Source organism: Chiloscyllium plagiosum, unplaced genomic scaffold, assembly GCF_037043375.1.
Source record: "Chiloscyllium plagiosum isolate Xiang-an unplaced genomic scaffold, Cpla_swu_hap1 HiC_scaffold_44, whole genome shotgun sequence".
Lineage (NCBI taxonomy): Eukaryota > Metazoa > Chordata > Chondrichthyes > Orectolobiformes > Hemiscylliidae > Chiloscyllium > Chiloscyllium plagiosum.
The window spans coordinates 2,095,488-2,115,487 of NW_028270182.1; the positions used below are offsets into that span (position 1 = coordinate 2,095,488).

Below are 20,000 nucleotides of genomic sequence, written 5' to 3' on the forward strand. Positions count from 1 at the left end.
AACTACACATGAGCCGGGAGCAGGGTAAGGCCACTCTGCCCCTCGAACCTGCTGTTCCATTCGGTCTGATCACAACTGATGGGATCACTCCCCTTTCCCACCTACCCCCCTCCAATATCCTTTCAATCCTGAAATAACCTTATAAACTCTCCGCCGATGTTGCTTCACCCTCTGATGACCCCTCCCCCCCAACCTCGGCAGCTGGTTTCATCCTGCAGTGGGAACAATGCTACTTATTAAAATTGCCCAGCACCCAGAGACCCTTTGGGGTTAAATCACAGGCTACCCTCTGTTCATAGCTGTTTGCTCAGTTACCCTCTGTATGTTCATGTCTCCGCTCTCTCTGTCTGTATTTTCACACAGGCAAGCCGAAGGGAGAGGGGGAGAAAAGCCAAAAGGAAGGTAGGTCCCTCTGTCTAACCAGTCTGAGGTCGGTATAGGTATTGGGAGGTCATGTTGCGTCAGTACAGGTCTTTGGTTAGGCCAGTTTTGGAATGCTGCGTTCAGTCTTGGCCTCCCTGCTGTAGGAAGGATGTGGGGAAACTTGGAAGGATTCATTAAAGATTTACATAGAACATAGAAGAATACAGCGCAGTTCAGGCCCTTCGGCCCTGGATGTTGTGCCGATCCAAGCCCATCTAACCTACACTAGCCCATTATCCTCCATATGCCTATCCAATGCCCGCTTAAATGCCCATTAATTTACAAGGATGTTGCCAGGGTTGGAGGGTTTGGCTACAGGGAGAGGTTGAACAGGCTGGAGCTGTTTTCCCTGGAGCGTCGGAGGCTGAGGGGTGACCTAATAGAGGTTTATAAAATCACGAAGGGCATGGATAGGATAAATAGACAAAGTCTTTTCCCTGGGATGGGGGAGTCCAGAACTAGAGGGGCATAGGTTTAGGGTGAGAGGGGAAAGATATAAAACAGACCTAAGGGGCAACTTTTTCACACAGAGGGTGGTAGGTGTATGGAGTGAGCTGCCAGAGGAAGTGGGGGAGGCTGGTACAATTACAGCATTTAAGAGGCATCTGGATGGGTGTATGGATAGGAAGGGTTTGGAGGGATATGGGCCGGGTGCTGGCAGGTGGGACTAGATTGGGTTGGGATATCTGGTCGGCATGGACGGGTTGGGCCGAAGGGTCTGTTTCCATGCTGTACGTCTCTATGACTCGTGTGTGACAGAGATGTACAGGCTGTGAGTACCCTCTCCCCGAGGGCTGTATTGTCTCAGCTGCCCAACCCGGGTCTGAGTGGGCTGACTGAGACAGAGCTGGGGGTTCCAGGGACAGAGTGGGGTTTGCAGGATGGGGAGGACACCACTGCCCCCTGCTGCTGAAATGCTGACAGTGTCTCCCTGCTGCACAGAGGAGCCCAAACCAGAGAACAAGGAAGAGGAGAAACAGAAGGAGAAACCAAAGGAGGAGAAGAAAGAGATTGAGATCACTCCGAAACCTCGGCCGCTTCACAAAACCTGCTCACTGTTCATGAGGAGCATCGCTCCGAATATCTCCAAGGCCGAAATCATATCGGTACGTTCAGCACCGCCTCCCACTCACCGGGCAGGCAAGCACCCGGGGTTAGAACAGATACAGGGTAAAGCTCCCTCTACACTGTTCTCCCCCCCCCCCCCCCCCCCCCCCCCCCCCCCATCAAACTGTCCCCCATCAAACACTCCCAGGACAGGGACAGCACAGGGTTAGATACAGAGTAAAGCTACCTCTACACTGTCCCCCATCAAACACTCCCAGGGACAGGGACAGCACGGGGTTAGATACAGAGTAAAGCTCCCTCTACACTGTCCCCCATCAAACACTCCCAGGGACAGGGACAGCACGGGGTTAGATACAGAGTAAAGCTCCCTCTACACTGTCCCCCCCCATCAAACACTCCCAGGGACAGGGACAGCACGGGGTTAGATACAGAGTAAAGCTACCTCTACACTGTCCCCCATCAAACACTCCCAGGGACAGGGACAGCACGGGGTTAGATACAGAGTAAAGCTCCCTCTACACTGTCCCCCATCAAACACTCCCAGGGACAGGGACAGCACGGGGTTAGATACAGAGTAAAGCTCCCTCTACACTGTCCCCCATCAAACACTCCCAGGGACAGGGACAGCACGGGGTTAGATACAGAGTAAAGCTCCCTCTACACTGTCCCCCATCAAACACTCCCAGGGACAGGGACAGCACGGGGTTAGATACAGAGTAAAGCTCCCTCTACACTGTCCCCCCCATCAAACACTCCCAGGGACAGGGACAGCACAGGGTTAGATACAGAGTAAAGCTACCTCTACACTGTCCCCCATCAAACACTCCCAGGGACAGGGACAGCACGGGGTTAGATACAGAGTAAAGCTCCCTCTACACTGTCCCCCATCAAACACTCCCAGGGACAGGGACAGCACGGGGTTAGATACAGAGTAAAGCTCCCTCTACACTGTCCCCCATCAAACACTCCCAGGGACAGGGACAGCACGGGGTTAGATACAGAGTAAAGCTCCCTCTACACTGTCCCCCATCAAACACTCCCAGGGACAGGGACAGCACGGGGTTAGATACAGAGTAAAGCTCCCTCTACACTGTCCCCCATCAAACACTCCCAGGGACAGGGACAGCACGGGGTTAGATACAGAGTAAAGCTCCCTCTACACTGTCCCCCCCATCAAACACTCCCAGGGACAGGGACAGCACGGGGTTAGATACAGAGTAAAGCTACCTCTACACTGTCCCCCATCAAACACTCCCAGGGACAGGGACAGCACGGGGTTAGATACAGAGTAAAGCTCCCTCTACACTGTCCCCCATCAAACACTCCCAGGGACAGGGACAGCACGGGGTTAGATACAGAGTAAAGCTCTCTCTACACTGTCCCCCCATCAAACACTCCCAGGGACAGGGACAGCAGGGGGTTAGATACAGAGTAAAGCTCCCTCTACACTGTCCCCCATCAAACACTCCCAGGGACAGGGACAGCACGGGGTTAGACACAGAGTAAAGCTCCCACTACACTGTCCCCCCATCAAACACTCCCAGAACAAGGACAGCACGGGGTTAGATACAGAGTAAAGCTCCCTCTACACTGTCCCCCATCAAACACTCCCAGGGACAGGGACAGCACGGGGTTAGACACAGAGTAAAGCTCCCTCTATTCTAACCCCCATCAAACACTCCCAGGACAGGGACAGCACGGGGTTAGATGCAGAGTAAAGCTATCTCTACACTGTCCCCCCCATCAAACACTCCCAGGGACAGGGACAGCACGGGGTTAGATACAGGGTAAAGCTCCCTCTACACTGTCCCCCATCAAACACTCCCAGGACAGGAACAGCACAGGGTTAGATACAGAGTAAAGCTCCCTCTACACTGTCCCCCATCAAAAACTCCCAGGACAGGGACAGCACGGGGTTAGATACAGAGTAAAGCTCTCTCTGTCCCCCCATCAAACACTCCCAGGGACAGGGACAGCACGGGGTTAGATACAGAGTAAAGCTCCCTCTACTCTGTCCCCCCATCAAACACTCCCAGGACAGGGACAGCACGGGGTTAGATACAGAGTAAAGCTCTCTCTACTCTGTCCCCCCATCAAACACTCCCAGGGACAGCACGGGGTTAGATACAGAGTAAAGCTCTCTCTACTCTGTCCCCCCATCAAACACTCCCAGGGACAGGGACAGCACGGGGTTAGATGCAGAGTAAAGCTTCCTCTACACTGTCTCTCTTTTGTTCCTCTGTTAAGAAACTGAAGGACACCTGACAGTCTGGACTGAGCCTGGCTGCATTTCTGTAATGTGTCCCTGGAGAGAAATCAGAGTTAGTGTTTCGGCTCGGGTTAACGCTGACTTCTCTTCACAGACAATGCCAGGCGTGCTGAGCTTTCCCAGCAACTTCTGATGTGCAGCATCAGCAGTGCTTTCGGTTTTTATTTCCTAGCGTTTCACTGCCTGTTTATGATGTTTGAAATCTTGCCATTTCTCCTGTCCTGTCTTTCCTCCTCATTGCACTCAAAGTACCCCGCATGTCTCAGTGTTGAGCTCCATCTGCATTTCATCCTTCTGTCTTTCTGAATCAGTGACTATCCTCATCACTCTGTGTTCTTGCCAAATTTCACGTCACCATTAAGCTGTATAATGCTGCTGTGTCCACCTGAGTCTGGGGGATTCGGAAACATTGGAGTGTGTACTGCATCCTTCAGGCACCACAGGCAAAACATCTGGCAAATCTCCAGGCTTTTTCCTATCGCTGCGATAATACGTTTATGCAATATTCAGATTACTGATTTTAATAAATATTAACAACTGACTTTACTTTTCTTCAGCTTTGTAAACGGTTTCCCGGCTTCATGAGAGTGGCATTATCTGACCCACAGCCAGAGCGCAGGTAAGTCTGACGCATGGTCTGTAATGGACCAACAAAAGGACAATGCCCACTCCCTCAGCACTGACCCACCGACAGTGTGGCACTCCCTCAGCACTGACCCACCGACAGTGCGGCGCTCCCTCAGCACTGACCCTCCGACGCTCCCTCAGCACTGACCCTCCGACAGTGCGGCACTCCCTCAGCACTGACCCTCCGACAGTGCGGCACTCCCTCAGCACTGACCCTCCAACAGTGCGGTGCTCCCTCAGCACTGACCCTCCGACAGTGCCCACTCCCTCAGCACTGACCCTCCGACAGTGCCCACTCCCTCAGCACTGACCCTCCGACGGTGCCCACTCCCTCAGCACTGACCCTCTGACAGTGCGGCACTCCCTCAGCACTGACCCTCTGACAGTGCCGCACTCCCTCAGCACTGACCCTCTGACAGTGCCCACTCCCTCAGCACTGACCCTCCGACAGTGCGGCACTCCCTCAGCACTGACCCTCCGACAGTGCCCACTCCCTCAGCACTGACCCTCCGACAGTGCCCACTCCCTCAGCACTGACCCTCCGACAGTGCCCACTCCCTCAGCACTGACCCTCCGACAGTGCGGCGCTCCCTCAGCACTGACCCTCTGACAGTGCGGCACTCCCTCAGCACTGACCCTCTGACAGTGCCGCACTCCCTCAGCACTGACCCTCTGACAGTGCCCACTCCCTCAGCACTGACCCTCCGACAGTGCCCACTCCCTCAGCACTGACCCTCCGACAGTGCGGCGCTCCCTCAGCACTGACCCTCCGACAGTGCGGCACTCCCTCAGCACTGACCCTCCGACAGTGCCCACTCCCTCAGCACTGACCCTCCGACAGTGCCCACTCCCTCAGCACTGACCCTCCGACAGTGCCCACTCCCTCAGCACTGACCCTCCGACAGTGCGGCGCTCCCTCAGCACTGACCCTCCGACAGTGCCCACTCCCTCAGCACTGACCCTCCGACAGTGCGGCCCTCCCTCGGTTAAGACAGCGTGTCTGTCACTGCTCCCTCTGTGCTGCTGAAGACAGCGATACACTTTGGTTGAGTCTCCATTGCTCGGTGTTGCAAACCAGCAGCTTTCACAGAATTGAGGTGAATATTGTGCTAACTGGTCAGCACAGTGAGAATAGTGGACCCGTTGTACCCAGAGCAGGAGTGTCTGGATTAGACTGCAGTGCTATCCATGGTCTGTAAGGTGCCTGGCCTGGACGATTTGGGACAGATTTACTTGACCTTTCCCTGAAATGAGCCTCGGGGGATCTGTGAGGAAAGCAGTGTTGGTGGAAAGATCTCAGTGAGACCCTGCCTGCTTCCCTCTCGATGGGAATGGTTACCGGGGCAACGGGCTGGAGCTGATTTTGTTGCTGTTTGTTCCCTTCTCTGTTGATTTAGATTTTATCGGCGAGCGTGGGTCACCTTCGATCGCAGTGTCAACATCAAAGAAATTTGTTGGAATCTCCAAAATATCCGAGTAAGTGTTTCTGGGTCGGGTAGTGTAGCTGTGGGCTGGGTTCGGGATGGGTTCGGATTCACCCTTCCAGTAAACCAAGGCTTCTTCAGCCCCATTCTGGGTGAGGGGAGGGCTTTACCTGCCCTTCCTGCCAGATATGCTGCGTGAAGTTCACAGTTGCCCCCCCCCCCCGTCACATGACGCTCTGTCTATTAATGCCTCTCATGTCTTCCTGACTCTGCGATTATATGATGGAGACCCGACCTCCCCAGCCGCGGTCTCTCAGCTACAGAGACTCAGGAGGCTACAGGTTCTGTGTGTGTGTTCTCTCTCTCGCGGTCTCCCTTTCTCTCTCTCTCTCTTTCTTTCTCTCTTTCTTTTTCTCTCTCTCTCTCTTCCTCTCTCTCTCTCTCTCTCCCCCCCCCTCTCTTTCCCACTCTTTCTCTCTATCGCTCTCTCTTTCTCGCTATTTCTCACGCTCTCTCTCTGTTCCTCTCTCTCTCTCCCCCCACTCTCTCTCGCTCTCGCTCTCCCTCTCTCGCTCTCCCTCTCTCGCTCTCCCTCTCTCGCTCTCCCTCTCTCGCTCTCCCTCTCTCGCTCTCCCTCTCTCGCTCTCCCTCTCTCGCTCTCACTCTCCCTCTCTCGCTCTCCCTCTCTCGCTCTCCCTCTCTCGCTCTCCCTCTCTCGCTCTCCCTCTCTCGCTCTCCCTCTCTCGCTCTCCCTCTCTCGCTCTCCCTCTCTCGCTCTCCCTCTCTCGCTCTCCCTCTCTCGCTCTCCCTCTCTCGCTCTCCCTCTCTCGCTCTCCCTCTCTCGCTCTCCCTCTCTCGCTCTCGCTCTCCCTCTCTCGCTCTCCCTCTCTCGCTCTCCCTCTCCCTCTCCCGCTCTCCCTCTCCCTCTCTCCCTCTCCCTCTCTCGCTCTCGCTCTCCCTCTCTTGCTCTCTCTTTCTCGCTCTCTTTCTGTCTGTCCTTCTCTCTCTTGCTCTCCCTCTCACTCTCTCTCTCTTACACACACGCTCTCTCTCTCTCTCTCTCTCTCTCTCTCTCTCTCTCTCTCTCTCTCTCTCTCGTCTGTACTCTGTCAGTTCTAAGCCCCACAACATGGGAGTGGAGGCTCAGAGAATCAGCACCGCCCCTGCAGTCACATGGTGTAACATTGTCTGCGAGGGGTGCATTGATAACAATTCCATGCTGTGGATGTGATGCTTTTAAGGTTGAATATCCAGCCATCACACTCTGCCCAAGAGGCCACTCAGTCACAATTTGCTGTGGTTGTTGATATGAGAGACCTGTGCTCCAACAGCAGTAATGGCTCATTGGTCTAGGGCTATGATTTTCCCTTTTGGGATTGGGTGTGAGACATACAAGAGGTCCTGGGTGCGAATCACAGACAAACTCTGATGGCCTGGTTTCATCTTCAAGTGGCTCAGTGGTTGGCACTGTGCCTTACAACGCCAGGGACCCGGGTTCGATTCCACCCTTGAGCAACTGTCTGTGTGGAGTTTGCACATTCTCCCTGTGTCTGCGTGGGTTTCCTCTGGGTGCTCCGGTTTCCTCCCACAGTCCAGAGTTGTGCAGGTTAGGGTGGGTTGGCCATGGGAAATTGTCCCATAATGCCCAGGGATGTGCAGGTTACGGTGGATTGGCCGTGGGAAATTGTCCCATAAAGTCCAGGGATGTGCAGGTTAGGGTGGGTTGGCCATGGGAAATTGTCCCATAAAGTCCAGGGATGTGCAGGTTAGGGTGGGTTGGCCATGGGAAATTGTCCCATAAAGTCCAGGGATGTGCAGGTTAGGGTGGTTTGGCCATGGGAAATTGCCCCATAAAGTCCAGGGATGTGCAGGTTAGGGTGGGTTGGCCATGGGAAATTGCCCCATAAAGTCCAGGGATGTGCAGGTTAGGGTGGATTGGCCATGGGAAATTGTCCCATAATGCCCAGAGATGTGCAGGTTAGGGTGGATTGGCCGTGGGAAATTGTCCCATAGTGTCCAGGGATGTGCAGGTTAGGGTGGGTTGGCCATGGGAAATTGTCCCATAGTGCCCAGGGATGTGCAGGTTAGGGTGGATTGGCCATGGGAAATTGTCCCATAGTGCCCAGGGATGTGCAGGTTAGGGTGGGTTGGCCATGGGAAATTGCCCCATAGTGCCCAGGGTTGTGCCATGGGAAATGCAGGGCTTCTGGGGTAGGGTAAGGGCGTGGGTCTGAGTGTGATGCTGTTAGAAGGGCTTGTGTGGATCCAATGGGCCAAATGGCCCATTTTCCACACTGTCGGACACAGCTTAAAAATACGGGGTAGACCATTTAGGACAGAGATGAGGAGAAACATCTTCACCCAGAGAGTGGTGGCTGTGTGGAATGCTCTGCCCCAGAGGGCAGTGGAGGCCCAGTCTCTGGATTCATTTAAGAAAGAGTTGGATAGAGCTCTCAAAGATTGTGGAATCAAGGGTTATGCAGGAACAGGATACTGATTAAGGATGATCCGCCATGGTCATATTGAATGGCGGTGCAGGCTCGAGGGACAGAATGGCCTACTCCTGCACCTATTGTCTATTGTTGGGATTCTGTGATGGTATGATGATGACTGATGCTCTGTCGCGGGTTGATGTGAGTGATTGACGTGGTGAGTTCAGGAGAAACCCCAAGTGTAGGGAGAAGGTGGGACACTCTCCTGCAGTAGTGTCGATCCATTGAAGGGAAACCCGTGAAGGGAAATGAACAAGACATTCTGACAAGGGGAGATGAAACTGGTTGTGGGAGGGACCCAGCATGGAGTGGAATGGGCTGAATGGCCTGTGGGCTATCCAGTGATGGTGTGATTGTGTCTCTTTCCCTGCAGCTCCGAGACTGTGAGCTGAGCCCGGTGGTGAATCGGGATTTGGCCCGCCGTGTCCGCAGTATTAACGGTATCACGCAGCACAAACAGATTGTTCGCAACGACATCAAACTCGCAGCTAAACTCATCCACTCACTGGACGACCGCTCGCAACTGTGGTCCTCTGAGACCGTCACTGAGGAAGGCCGCGTTGAGGTCAGTGTGGGGCAAGCTGGAAGGTCACGGGGCTCTCTGTCTGACTGTGTTCACTAACACTGTGTTGAGCAGGAGGAGAGTCATAGAAATGTGCAACATGGAAACAGACCCTTCAGTCCAACCCATCCATGCCATTCGGATTTCTGAAATTAATCTAGTCCTGTTTGCCAGCACCCGGCCCATATCCCTCCAAACCCGTCCTATTCATACTCCCATTCAGATGCCTCTTAAATGTTGTAATTGTACCAGCCTTCACCACTTCCTCTGGAAGCTCATTCTTTACACGTACCACCCTGTGTGTGAAAGAGTTGCCCCTTAGGTCTCTTTTATATCTTTCCCCTCTCACCCTAAACCTATTCCCTCTAGTTCTGGACTCCCCGACCCCAGGGAAGAGACTTTTTCTATTTATCCTATCCATGTCCTTCATGATTTTATAAACCTCTGCATCCTCCGACGCTCCAGGGAAAACAGCCCCAGCCTGTTCAGCCTCTCCCTGTAGCTCAGATCCTCCAACCCTGGCAACATCCTTGTAAATCTTTTCTGAACCCTTTCAAGTTTCGCAACATCTTTCCTATAACTGTCCGTCATCCCAAAGCAGAGCTGCTTACACCCAGGAAACACAGGGGCAACTAAAGCATTTTCCAAATGAGGCAGTGACAAAGGGGTTGCCTTTTCTGTAAGATGTTTCAGCTGTCCTGTTTGGAAGCTGTTGAAAGCTGATGGTTTCAGTTCGGTGCCGATACACCCTCCTGGTGTGGCCGAATTGCTCAAGGAGTTCCCCGCGGTTCGTCCCTAACGGATTGTGTCTGATAAAGGCTGTCAATCTCACTTGTCACTTTCAGCCTGAGCCTCTGGCCTTGCAGGTCAAGTGGGTTAACTCCGTTCTGAGCTAACGTGAGCCTCTCCATCAACACCACACCCTCAAAGTAAAATTTCTTATTTTTAATTGGAATTATTCCATCAATATCAGCGCCCCTTTGCAATGCTGCAGTGGGGTGACCCCCCCCCCCGCGTTCCCTGCTGCAGATTCACGAACAGAGATTGATTGCAATGGTTAGTGCACACTCCAGGTTTAGTTTAGCTGGTGAACAGGAAGGCAGTGTGTGCAGTAAACTGATGTGATCAGTAACATAAAGACAGCTTTCTGCAAACCCTTATAAACAACTTACAACCAGTGGCTGTAATTTGTTTTACGTTCCGCTGAGCAGAAATGTGGCTGCTGTTTTGGTGGTGCCTTTTCTCACCCTGTCATCAGTGAGCAATACACACAGAGTGGGGTTCATCACCAGATCGTGTGGGATATCAGCGTCCTTACAGCAGCGAGGGCTTGGGGAGGTTTTGTTGAAGGTGTAAAGTGTTTTGATAAGGAGGAGGTATTTCAACCTTAGGAGGATCACTAACCAAAGGGAACTGATGTTACCATAACTGATCAAAGTCTGGGAGAAGATTTGTAGCTCGGGTGCTCGTTGTTGTGGTTCTGTTCGCCGAGCTGGGAATGTGAGTTGTAGACGTTTCGTCCCCTGTCTAGGTGACATCCTCCGTGCTTGGGAGCCTCCTGTGAAGCGCTTCTGTGGTGTTTCCTCCGGCATTTGTAGTGGTTTGAATCTGCCGCTTTCGGTTGTCAGTTCCAGCTGTCGACTACTATTATAGGACAAGCCAAACAGAGAACAGCCAGGGAATTCCTCGAGGCATGACACTCATCCACAGATTCAATCAATAAGCACATCGACCTGGACCCAGTATACCGGCCACTGCAGCAGACAGCTGGAACTGACAACCGGAAGCGACAGATTCAAACCACTACAAATGCCGGAGAAAACATCACAGAAGCGCTTCACAGGAGGCTCCCAAACACTGAGGATGTCACCGATACAGGGGACGAAACGTCTGCAACTCACATTCCCATAACTGAGCTGAGCAGTACACATGGGAGAAAGCACGTTATTGGGATCGGGAACACGCTGTTTGAAACATTGGATGTGACGGATGTAGTCAGAAGGGAATCAAAGACAAATTACGGGGAATGGGCAAAGCGGAGGTATTCAGATCAATTGTCCACAAGGGCTAGTATAATCACAATGGGCTGAATGGGCACTCGATGCTGTGCAAATCCATTTTCCGTTTTGATGTCATAATAATTTTAAAAATGTGCAATTCTCATTTATGTGAGAAATGTCTCCGAAGTAAATTGCACATCCAAGTTAGGAGCAGGCCCTATCCAGTCACCCCCACCATTCAGTGAGGGTGGTCTGGGTATAATCTAAACTCCCCCCCCACCCACCACCATTCAGTGAGGGTGGTATAATCTAAATCCCCCACCATTCAGTGAGGATGGTATAATCTAAACCCCCCACCATTCAGTGAGGATGGTATAATCTAAACCCCCCATCATTCAGTGAGGGTAGTATAATCTAAACCCCCCACCATTCAGTGAGGATGGTATAATCTAAATCCCCCACCATTCAGTGAGGATGGTATAATCTAAACCCCCCACCATTCAGTGAGGATGGTATAATCTAAATCCCCCACCATTCAGTGAGGATGGTATAATCTAAACCCCCCACCATTCAGTGAGGGTAGTATAATCTAAACCCCCCACCATTCAGTGAGGATGGTATAATCTAAATCCCCCACCATTCAGTGAGGATGGTATAATCTAAACCCCCCACCATTCAGTGAGGGTGGTATAATCTAAACTCCCCACCCCCCCCCACCAATCAGTGAGGGTGGTACAATCTAACCTCCCCAGCCCCCCCACCATTCGGTGAGGATGGTATAATCTAAATCCCCCACCATTCAGTGAGGATGGTATAATCTAAACCCCCCACCATTCAGTGAGGGTGGTATAATCTAAACTCCCCCCCCCCCCCCCCACCACCACACCCACCACCAATCAATGAGGGTGGTATAATCTAAACTCCCCCCCCCCCCCACCACCACACCCACCACCAATCAATGAGGGTGGTATAATCTAAACTCCCCCCCCCCCCCCCCCCCCCCCCCACCACCACACCCACCACCAATCAATGAGGGTGGTATAATCTAAACTCCCCCCCCCCCCCCACCACCACACCCACCACCAATCAATGAGGGTGGTATAATCTAAACTCCCCCCCCCCCCCCCCCCCCCACCACCACACCCACCACCAATCAATGAGGGTGGTATAATCTAAACTCCCCCCCCCCCCCCCCCCCCCCACCACCACACCCACCACCAATCAATGAGGGTGGTATAATCTAAACTCCCCACCCCCCCTACCATTCAGTGAGGGTGGTATAATCTAAACTCCCCCGCCCCCCCACCATTCAGTGAGGGTGGTGTCTGGGTATGACCTAACCTCCCCACTCCTGTGTCCCCTCTGCCCCCTGACCTATTGAGGACTGACCTCCCCCAGTGTTAAACTGGAAGTTGCTTAGATAGGTTCCTGGTTGGTTTGTGTGAGCGGTGTTTGAGGGAGACACGTTTAGCTGGGAGATCATGGAAGATTGAATCTTGTTTTATATCCAGTGCCAGGCCAGCAGAACAGACAGTGCCAACCTGTTATCAGTTCCTCCGTAGGGCATCAACATTGGCAGCAATAGCGTGGAAGCAAGACAGGGTGTTGGTATCAGAAATACTGGGCGGTGTTGTAACTTGACACTGGCTGCCTTGAGGGCATGGACACCTTGTTTAAAGCAGCCACTGATTGACTGTTAATCGCATTCTGTCTGTAACCCTCACATAATAATTTCCCACGGCCAATCCACCCTAACCTGCACATGCCTGGGCACTATGGGACAATTTCCCATGGCCAACCCACCCTAACCTGCACATCCCTGGGCACTATGGGACAATTTCCCATGGCCAATCCACCCTAACCTGCACATCCCTGGGCACTATGGGACAATTTCCCATGGCCAACCCACCCTAACCTGCACATCCCTGGGCACTATGGGACAATTTCCCATGGCCAACCCACCCTAACCTGTACATCCCTGGGCACTATGGGACAATTTCCCATGGCCAACCCACCCTAACCTGCACATCCCTGGACACTATGGGACAATTTCCCATGGCCAATCCACCCTAACCTGCACATCCCTGGGCACTATGGGACAATTTCCCACGGCCAACCCACCCTAACCTGCACATCCCTGGGCACTATGGGACAATTTCCCATGGCCAACCCACCCTAACCTGCACATCCCTGGGCACTATGGGACAATTTCCCATGGCCAACCCACCCAAACCTGCACATCCCTGGGCACTATGGGACAATTTCCCACGGCCAATCCACCCAAACCTGCACATCCCTGGGCACTATGGGACAATTTCCCATGGCCAATCCACCCTAACCTGCACATCTTTGGACTGTGGGAGGAAACCGGAGCACCCGGAGGAAACCCACACAGATACGAGGAGAATGTGCAAACTCCACACAGTCAGTCGCCTGAGGCTGGAATCGAACCTGGGTCCCCCGGGTGGAGAGAAGTAGTGTTAACCACTGAGACACCGTGTCGCCCCAAACTCTAATGCCCAGCCGTTACTTTTGGCGTGTAGCTGCTGGCAGCCAAGTTCTGCACAGCAAGATCCCAAACGTCATAGCACTCCCATTCCAAGTGAGCACCGGGATCCAGCTGAGTGCAGACATGGGGCCACGATTTGATGGCTGAGCTGAGAGTGCGGTACTCTCGCGTGAGGGCCATGTTTTGTTTGGAGCATATTACCATCTGATTGTGTCCAGTAACTCTCTGTCTTGCTGGTGATGCCCTGAGTGTTTGGGTGAAGGTATTTGGCAAATCAGCTTTCCCCGGTTCGGACCCTCCTTGTGTTTCATCCACAGAACCTGTCCTCTCAAAACCCCATCCTGAAGAACATCACTGATTACCTGATTGAGGAAGTGAGCGCTGAGGAAGAGGAGCTGATGGGCAATGCCACTGAGGCACCGGACGATGGACCGAAGGAAGGCAACCCAGAGGTCAATATCGAGAGGGATGAGAAACTCATCAAGGTACGATGCGTCTCAGGCACTGTGTAGGCAGTGACACACTCAGCATTAATGTTCCAGAGAGCGAAACTGTCTGTGACCCTTCACGCACTGAGAGGGCTTTTGGATAAAAAGCTATTGAGCACGAGCTGCTCTTCAGGGCGTGTTATTCCGTTTACTTTTCAACGGTAGCTTCCCAGTTAATTTCAGAAACTCATCAGTTTGAATACTTCAGCTTTGATTCTCACCAGTGGCAGGACAGTTCACAGCTCAATTAAATTAGTACATCAGTGAAAATGTTCTCTCACTGTGGAATTTTATTCCAAGCTACACTGAAGCTAAAAGGGCAATTTGCAATTTAGCTCTCTGAGGCAAAGTGTACATCGGGGTCACATCTACCCCTGTATAACCCTGGGGTACAGTACTGGTGGGGACAGGTCTGTCGCTGTATAACACTGGGGTACGGTACTGGTGGGGACAGGTCTGTCAGTGTATAACACTGGGGTACAGTACTGGTGGGGACAGGTCTGTCAGTGTATAACACTGGGGTACGGTACTGGTGGGGACAGGTCTGTCAGTGTATAACACTGGGGTACAGTACTGGTGGTGACAGGTCTGTCACTGTATAACCCTGGGGTACAGTACTGGTGGGGACAGGTCTGTCGCTGTATAACCCTGGGGTACAGTACTGGTGGGGACAGGTCTGTCAGTGTATAACACTGGGGTACGGTACTGGTGGGGACAGGTCTGTCAGTGTATAACACTGGGGTACAGTACTGGTGGTGACAGGTCTGTCAGTGTATAACACTGGGGTACAGTACTGGTGGTGACAGGTCTGTCGCTGTATAACCCTGGGGTACAGTACTGGTGGGGACAGGTCTGTCAGTGTATAACACTGGGGTACAGTACTGGTGGGGACAGGTCTGTCAGTGTATAACACTGGGGTACAGTACTGGTGGTGACAGGTCTGTCGCTGTATAACACTGGGGTACAGTACTGGTGGGGACAGGTCTGTCACTGTATAACACTGGGGTACAGTACTGGTGGGGACAGGTCTGTCAGCGTATAACACTGGGGTACAGTACTGGTGGGGACAGGTCTGTCACTGTATAACACTGGGGTACAGTACTGGTGGGGACGGGTCTGTCACTGTATAACACTGGGGTACGGTACTGGTGGGGACAGGTCTGTCAGTGTATAACACTGGGGTACAATACTGGTGGGGACAGATCTGTCACTGTATAACACTGGGGTACAGTACTGGTGGGGACATGTCTGTCCCTGTATAACACTGGGGTACAGTACTGGTGGGGACACGTCTGTCACTGTATAATACTGGGGTACAGTACTGGTGGGGACAGGTCTGTCAGTGTGTAACACTGGGGTACAGGACTGGTGGAGACAGGTCTGTCAGTGTGTAACACTGGGGTACAGTACTGGTGGGGACAGGTCTGTCAGTGTATAACACTGGGGGACAGTACTGGTGGGGACACGTCTGTCACTGTATAATACTGGGGTACAGTACTGGTGGGGACGTGTCTGTCACTGTATAATACTGGGGTACAGTACTGGTGGGGACAGGTCTGTCAGTGTGTAACACTGGGGTACAGTACTGGTGGAGACAGGTCTGTCAGTGTATAACACTGGGGTACAGTACTGGTGGGGACAGGTCTGTCCCAGTTTAACACTGGGGTACAGTACTGGTGATGACAGGTCTGTCGCTGTATAACACTGGGGGTACAGTACTGGTGGTGACAGGTCTGTCGCTGTATAACACTGGGGTACAGTACTGGTGGGGACAGGCCTGTCAGTGTATAACACTGGGGTACAGTACTGGTGGGGACAGGTCTGTCAGTGTATAACACTGGGGTACAGTACTGGTGGGGACAGGTCTGTCAGTGTATAACACTGGGGTACAGTACTGGTGGGGACAGGTCTGTCACTGTATAACACTGGGGTACAGTACTGGTGGGGACAGGTCTGTCAGTGTATAACACTGGGGTACAGTACTGGTGGGGACAGGTCTGTCAGTGTATAACACTGGGGTACAGTACTGGTGGGCACAGGTCTGTCAGTGTATAACACTGGGGTACAGTACTGGTGGGGACAGGTCTGTCACTGTATAACACTGGGGTACAGTACTGGTGGGGACAGGTCTGTCAGTGTTTAACACTGGGGTACAGTACTGGTGGGGACAGGTCTGTCAGTGTATAACACTGGGGTACAGTACTGTTGGGGACAGGTCTGTCACTGTATAACACTGGGGTACAGTACTGGTGGGGACAGGTCTGTCACTGTGTAACACTGGGGTACAGTACTGGTGGGGACAGGTCTGTCACTGTATAACACTGGGGTACAGTACTGGTGGGGACAGGTCTGTCAGTGTATAACACTGGGGTACAGTACTGGTGGGGACAGGTCTATTGCTGTATAACACTGGGGTACAGTACTCGTGGTGACGGGTCTGTCGCTGTATAACACTGGGGGTACAGTACTGGTGGTGACAGGTCTGTCGCTGTATAACACTGGGGTACAGTACTGGTGATGACAGGTCTGTCGCTGTATAACACTGGGGGTACAGTACTGGTGGTGACAGGTCTGTCGCTGTATAACACTGGGGTACAGTACTGGTGGTGACAGGTCTGTCGCTGTATAACACTGGGGGTACAGTACTGGTGGGGACAGGTCTGTCCCTGTTTAACACTGGGGTACAGTACTGGTGGTGACAGGTCTGTCGCTGTATAACACTGGTGTACAGTACTGGTGGGGACAGGCCTGTCAGTGTATAACACTGGGGTACAGTACTGGTGGGGACAGGTCTGTCAGTGTATAACACGGGTACAGTACTGGTGGGGACAGGTCTGTCAGTGTATAACACTGGGGAACAGTACTGGTGGGGACAGGTCTGTCAGTGTATAACACTGGGGTACAGTACTGGTGGGGACAGGTCTGTCACTGTATAACACTGGGGTACAGTACTGGTGGGGACAGGTCTGTCAGTGTATAACACTGGGGTACAGTACTGGTGGGGACAGGTCTGTCAGTGTATAACACTGGGGTACAGTACTGGTGGGGACAGGTCTGTCAGTGTATAACACGGGTACAGTACTGGTGGGGACAGGTCTGTCAGTGTATAACACTGGGGAACAGTACTGGTGGGGACAGGTCTGTCAGTGTATAACACTGGGTACAGTACTGGTGGGGACAGGTCTGTCACTGTATAACACTGGGGTACAGTACTGGTGGGGACACGTCTGTCACTGTATAATACTGCGGTACAGTACTGGTGGGGACAGGTCTGTCGCTGTATAACACTGGGGTACAGTACTGGTGGGGACAGGCCTGTCACTGTATAACACTGGGGTACAGTACTGGTGGGGACAGGTCTGTCGCTGTATAACACTGGGGTACAGTACTGGTGGGGATAGGTGTGTCACTGTATAACACTGGGGTACAGTACTGGTGGGGACAGGTCTGTCTCTGTATAACACTGGGGTACAGTACTGCTTGGGACAGGTCTGTCAGTGTATAACACTGGGGTACAGTACTGGTGATGACCGGTCTGTCGCTGTATAACACTGGGGTACAGTACTGGTGGGGACAGGTCTGTCAGTGTGTAACACTGGGGTACAGTACTGGTGGAGACAGGTCTGTCCCTGTATAACACTGGGGTACAGTACTGGTGGGGACACGTCTGTCACTGTATAATACTGGGGTACAGTACTGGTGGGGACAGGTCTGTCGCTGTATAACACTGGGGTACAGTACTGGTGGGGACAGGCCTGTCACTGTATAACACTGGGGTACAGTACTGGTGGGGACAGGTCTGTCCCTGTATAACACTGGGGTACAGTACTGCTTGGGACAGGTCTGTCAGTGTATAACACTGGGGTACAGTACTGGTGGGGACAGGTCTGTCACTGTATAACACTGGGGTACAGTACTGGTGATGACCGGTCTGTTGCTGTATAACACTGGGGTACAGTACTGGTGGGGACAGGCCTGTCATTGTATAACACTGGGGTACAGTACTGGTGGGGACAGTCCTGTCACTGTATAACACTGGGGTACAGTACTGGTGGGGGACAGGTCTGTCCCTGTATAACACTGGGGTACAGTACTGGTGGGGACAGGTCTGTCACTGTATAACACTGGGGTACAGTACTGGAGGGGACAGGTCTGTCAGTGTATAACACTGGGGTACAGTACTGGTGGGGACGGGTCTGTCAGTGTATAACACTGGGGTACAGTAGTGGTGGGGGACAGGTCTGTCACTGTATAACACTGGGGTACAGTACTGGTGGGGACAGGCCTGTCAGTGTATAACACTGGGGTACAGTACTGGTGGGGACAGGTCTGTCAGTGTATAACACTGGGGTACAGTACTGGTGATGACAGGTCTGTCCCTGTATAACACTGCGGTACAGTCCTGGTGGGGACAGGTCTGTCAGTGTATTACACTGGGGTACAGTACTGGTGGGGACAGGTCTGTCACTGTATAACACTGGGGTACAGTACTGGTGGGGACAGGTCTGTCCCTGTATAACACTGGGGTACAGTACTGGTGGGGACAGGTCTGTCACTGTATAACACTGGGGTACAGTACTGGTGGGGACAGGTCTGTCACTGTATAACACTGGGGTACAGTACTGGTGGGGACAGGTCTGTCACTGTTAACACTGGGGTACAGTACTGGTGGGGACAGGTCTGTCCCTGTATAACACTGGGGTACAGTACTGGTGGGGACAGGTCTGTCACTGTTAACACTGGGGTACAGTACTGGTGGGGACAGGTCTGTCAGTGTATAACACTGGGGTACAGTACTGGTGGGGACAGGTCTGTCACTGTATAACACTGGGGTACAGTACTGGTGGTGACAGGTCTGTCCCTGTATAACACTGGGGTACAGTACTGGTGGGGACCGGTCTGTCAGTGTATAACACTGGGGTACAGTACTAGTGGGGACAGGTCTGTCTCTGTATAACACTGGGGTACAGTGCTGCTGGGGACAGGTCTGTCAGTGTATAACACTGGGGTACAGTACTGGTGGGGACAGGTCTGTCAGTGTATAACACTGGGGTACAGTACTGGTGGGGACAGGTCTGTCACTGTATTACACTGGGGTACAGTACTGGTGGGGACAGGTCTGTCAATGTATAACACTGAGGTACAGTACTGGTGGGGACAGGTCTGTCAGTGTATAACACTGGGGTACAGTACTGATGGGGACAGGTCTGTCACTGTATAACACTGGGGTACAGTACTGGTGGGGACAGGTCTGTCACTGTTAACACTGGGGTACAGTACTGGTGGGGACAGGTCTGTCCCTGTATAACACTGGGGTACAGTACTGGTGGGGACAGGTCTGTCAATGTATAACACTGAGGTACAGTACTGGTGGGGACAGGTCTGTCAGTGTATAACACTGGGGTACAGTACTGATGGGGACAGGTCTGTCACTGTATAACACTGGGGTACAGTACTGGTGGGGACAGGTCTGTCACTGTTAACACTGGGGTACAGTACTGGTGGGGACAGGTCTGTCAGTGTATAACACTGGGGTACAGTACTGATGGGGACAGGTCTGTCACTGTATAACACTGGGGTACAGTACTGGTGGGGACAGGTCTGTCCCTGTATAACACTGGGGTACAGTACTGGTGGGGACAGGTCTGTCACTGTTAACACTGGGGTACAGTACTGGTGGGGACAGGTCTGTCAGTGTATAACACTGGGGTACAGTACTGGTGGGGATAGGTCTGTCACTGTATAACACTGGGGTACAGTACTGGTGGTGACAGGTCTGTCCCTGTATAACACTGGGGTACAGTACTGGTGGGGACCGGTCTGTCAGTGTATAACACTGGGGTACAGTACTGGTGGGGACAGGTCTGTCTCTGTATAACACTGGGGTACAGTGCTGCTGGGGACAGGTCTGTCAGTGTATAACACTGGGGTACAGTACTGGTGGGGACAGGTCTGTCAGTGTATAACACTGGGGTACAGTACTGGTGGGGACAGGTCTGTCTCTGTATAACACTGAGGTACAGTACTGGTGGGGACAGGTCTGTCAGTGTATAACACTGGGGTACAGTACTGATGGGGACAGGTCTGTCACTGTATAACACTGGGGTACAGTGCTGCTGGGGACAGGTCTGTCAGTGT

General features: G+C 52.7%; 1 protein-coding gene across 1 annotated transcript in view; it reads left to right on the forward strand.

The window, feature by feature from the left end:
- Nucleotides 1–20,000, forward strand: part of srrt (serrate RNA effector molecule homolog (Arabidopsis)) — a 69,718-nt gene that overhangs the window by 31,835 nt on the left and 17,883 nt on the right. The window contains 6 exon segments of the mRNA XM_087982906.1: nt 364–402; nt 1,366–1,529; nt 4,318–4,379; nt 5,785–5,863; nt 8,677–8,868; nt 13,692–13,859. Of these exon segments, the coding sequence (XP_087839032.1) occupies nt 364–402; nt 1,366–1,529; nt 4,318–4,379; nt 5,785–5,863; nt 8,677–8,868; nt 13,692–13,859 (704 nt within the window).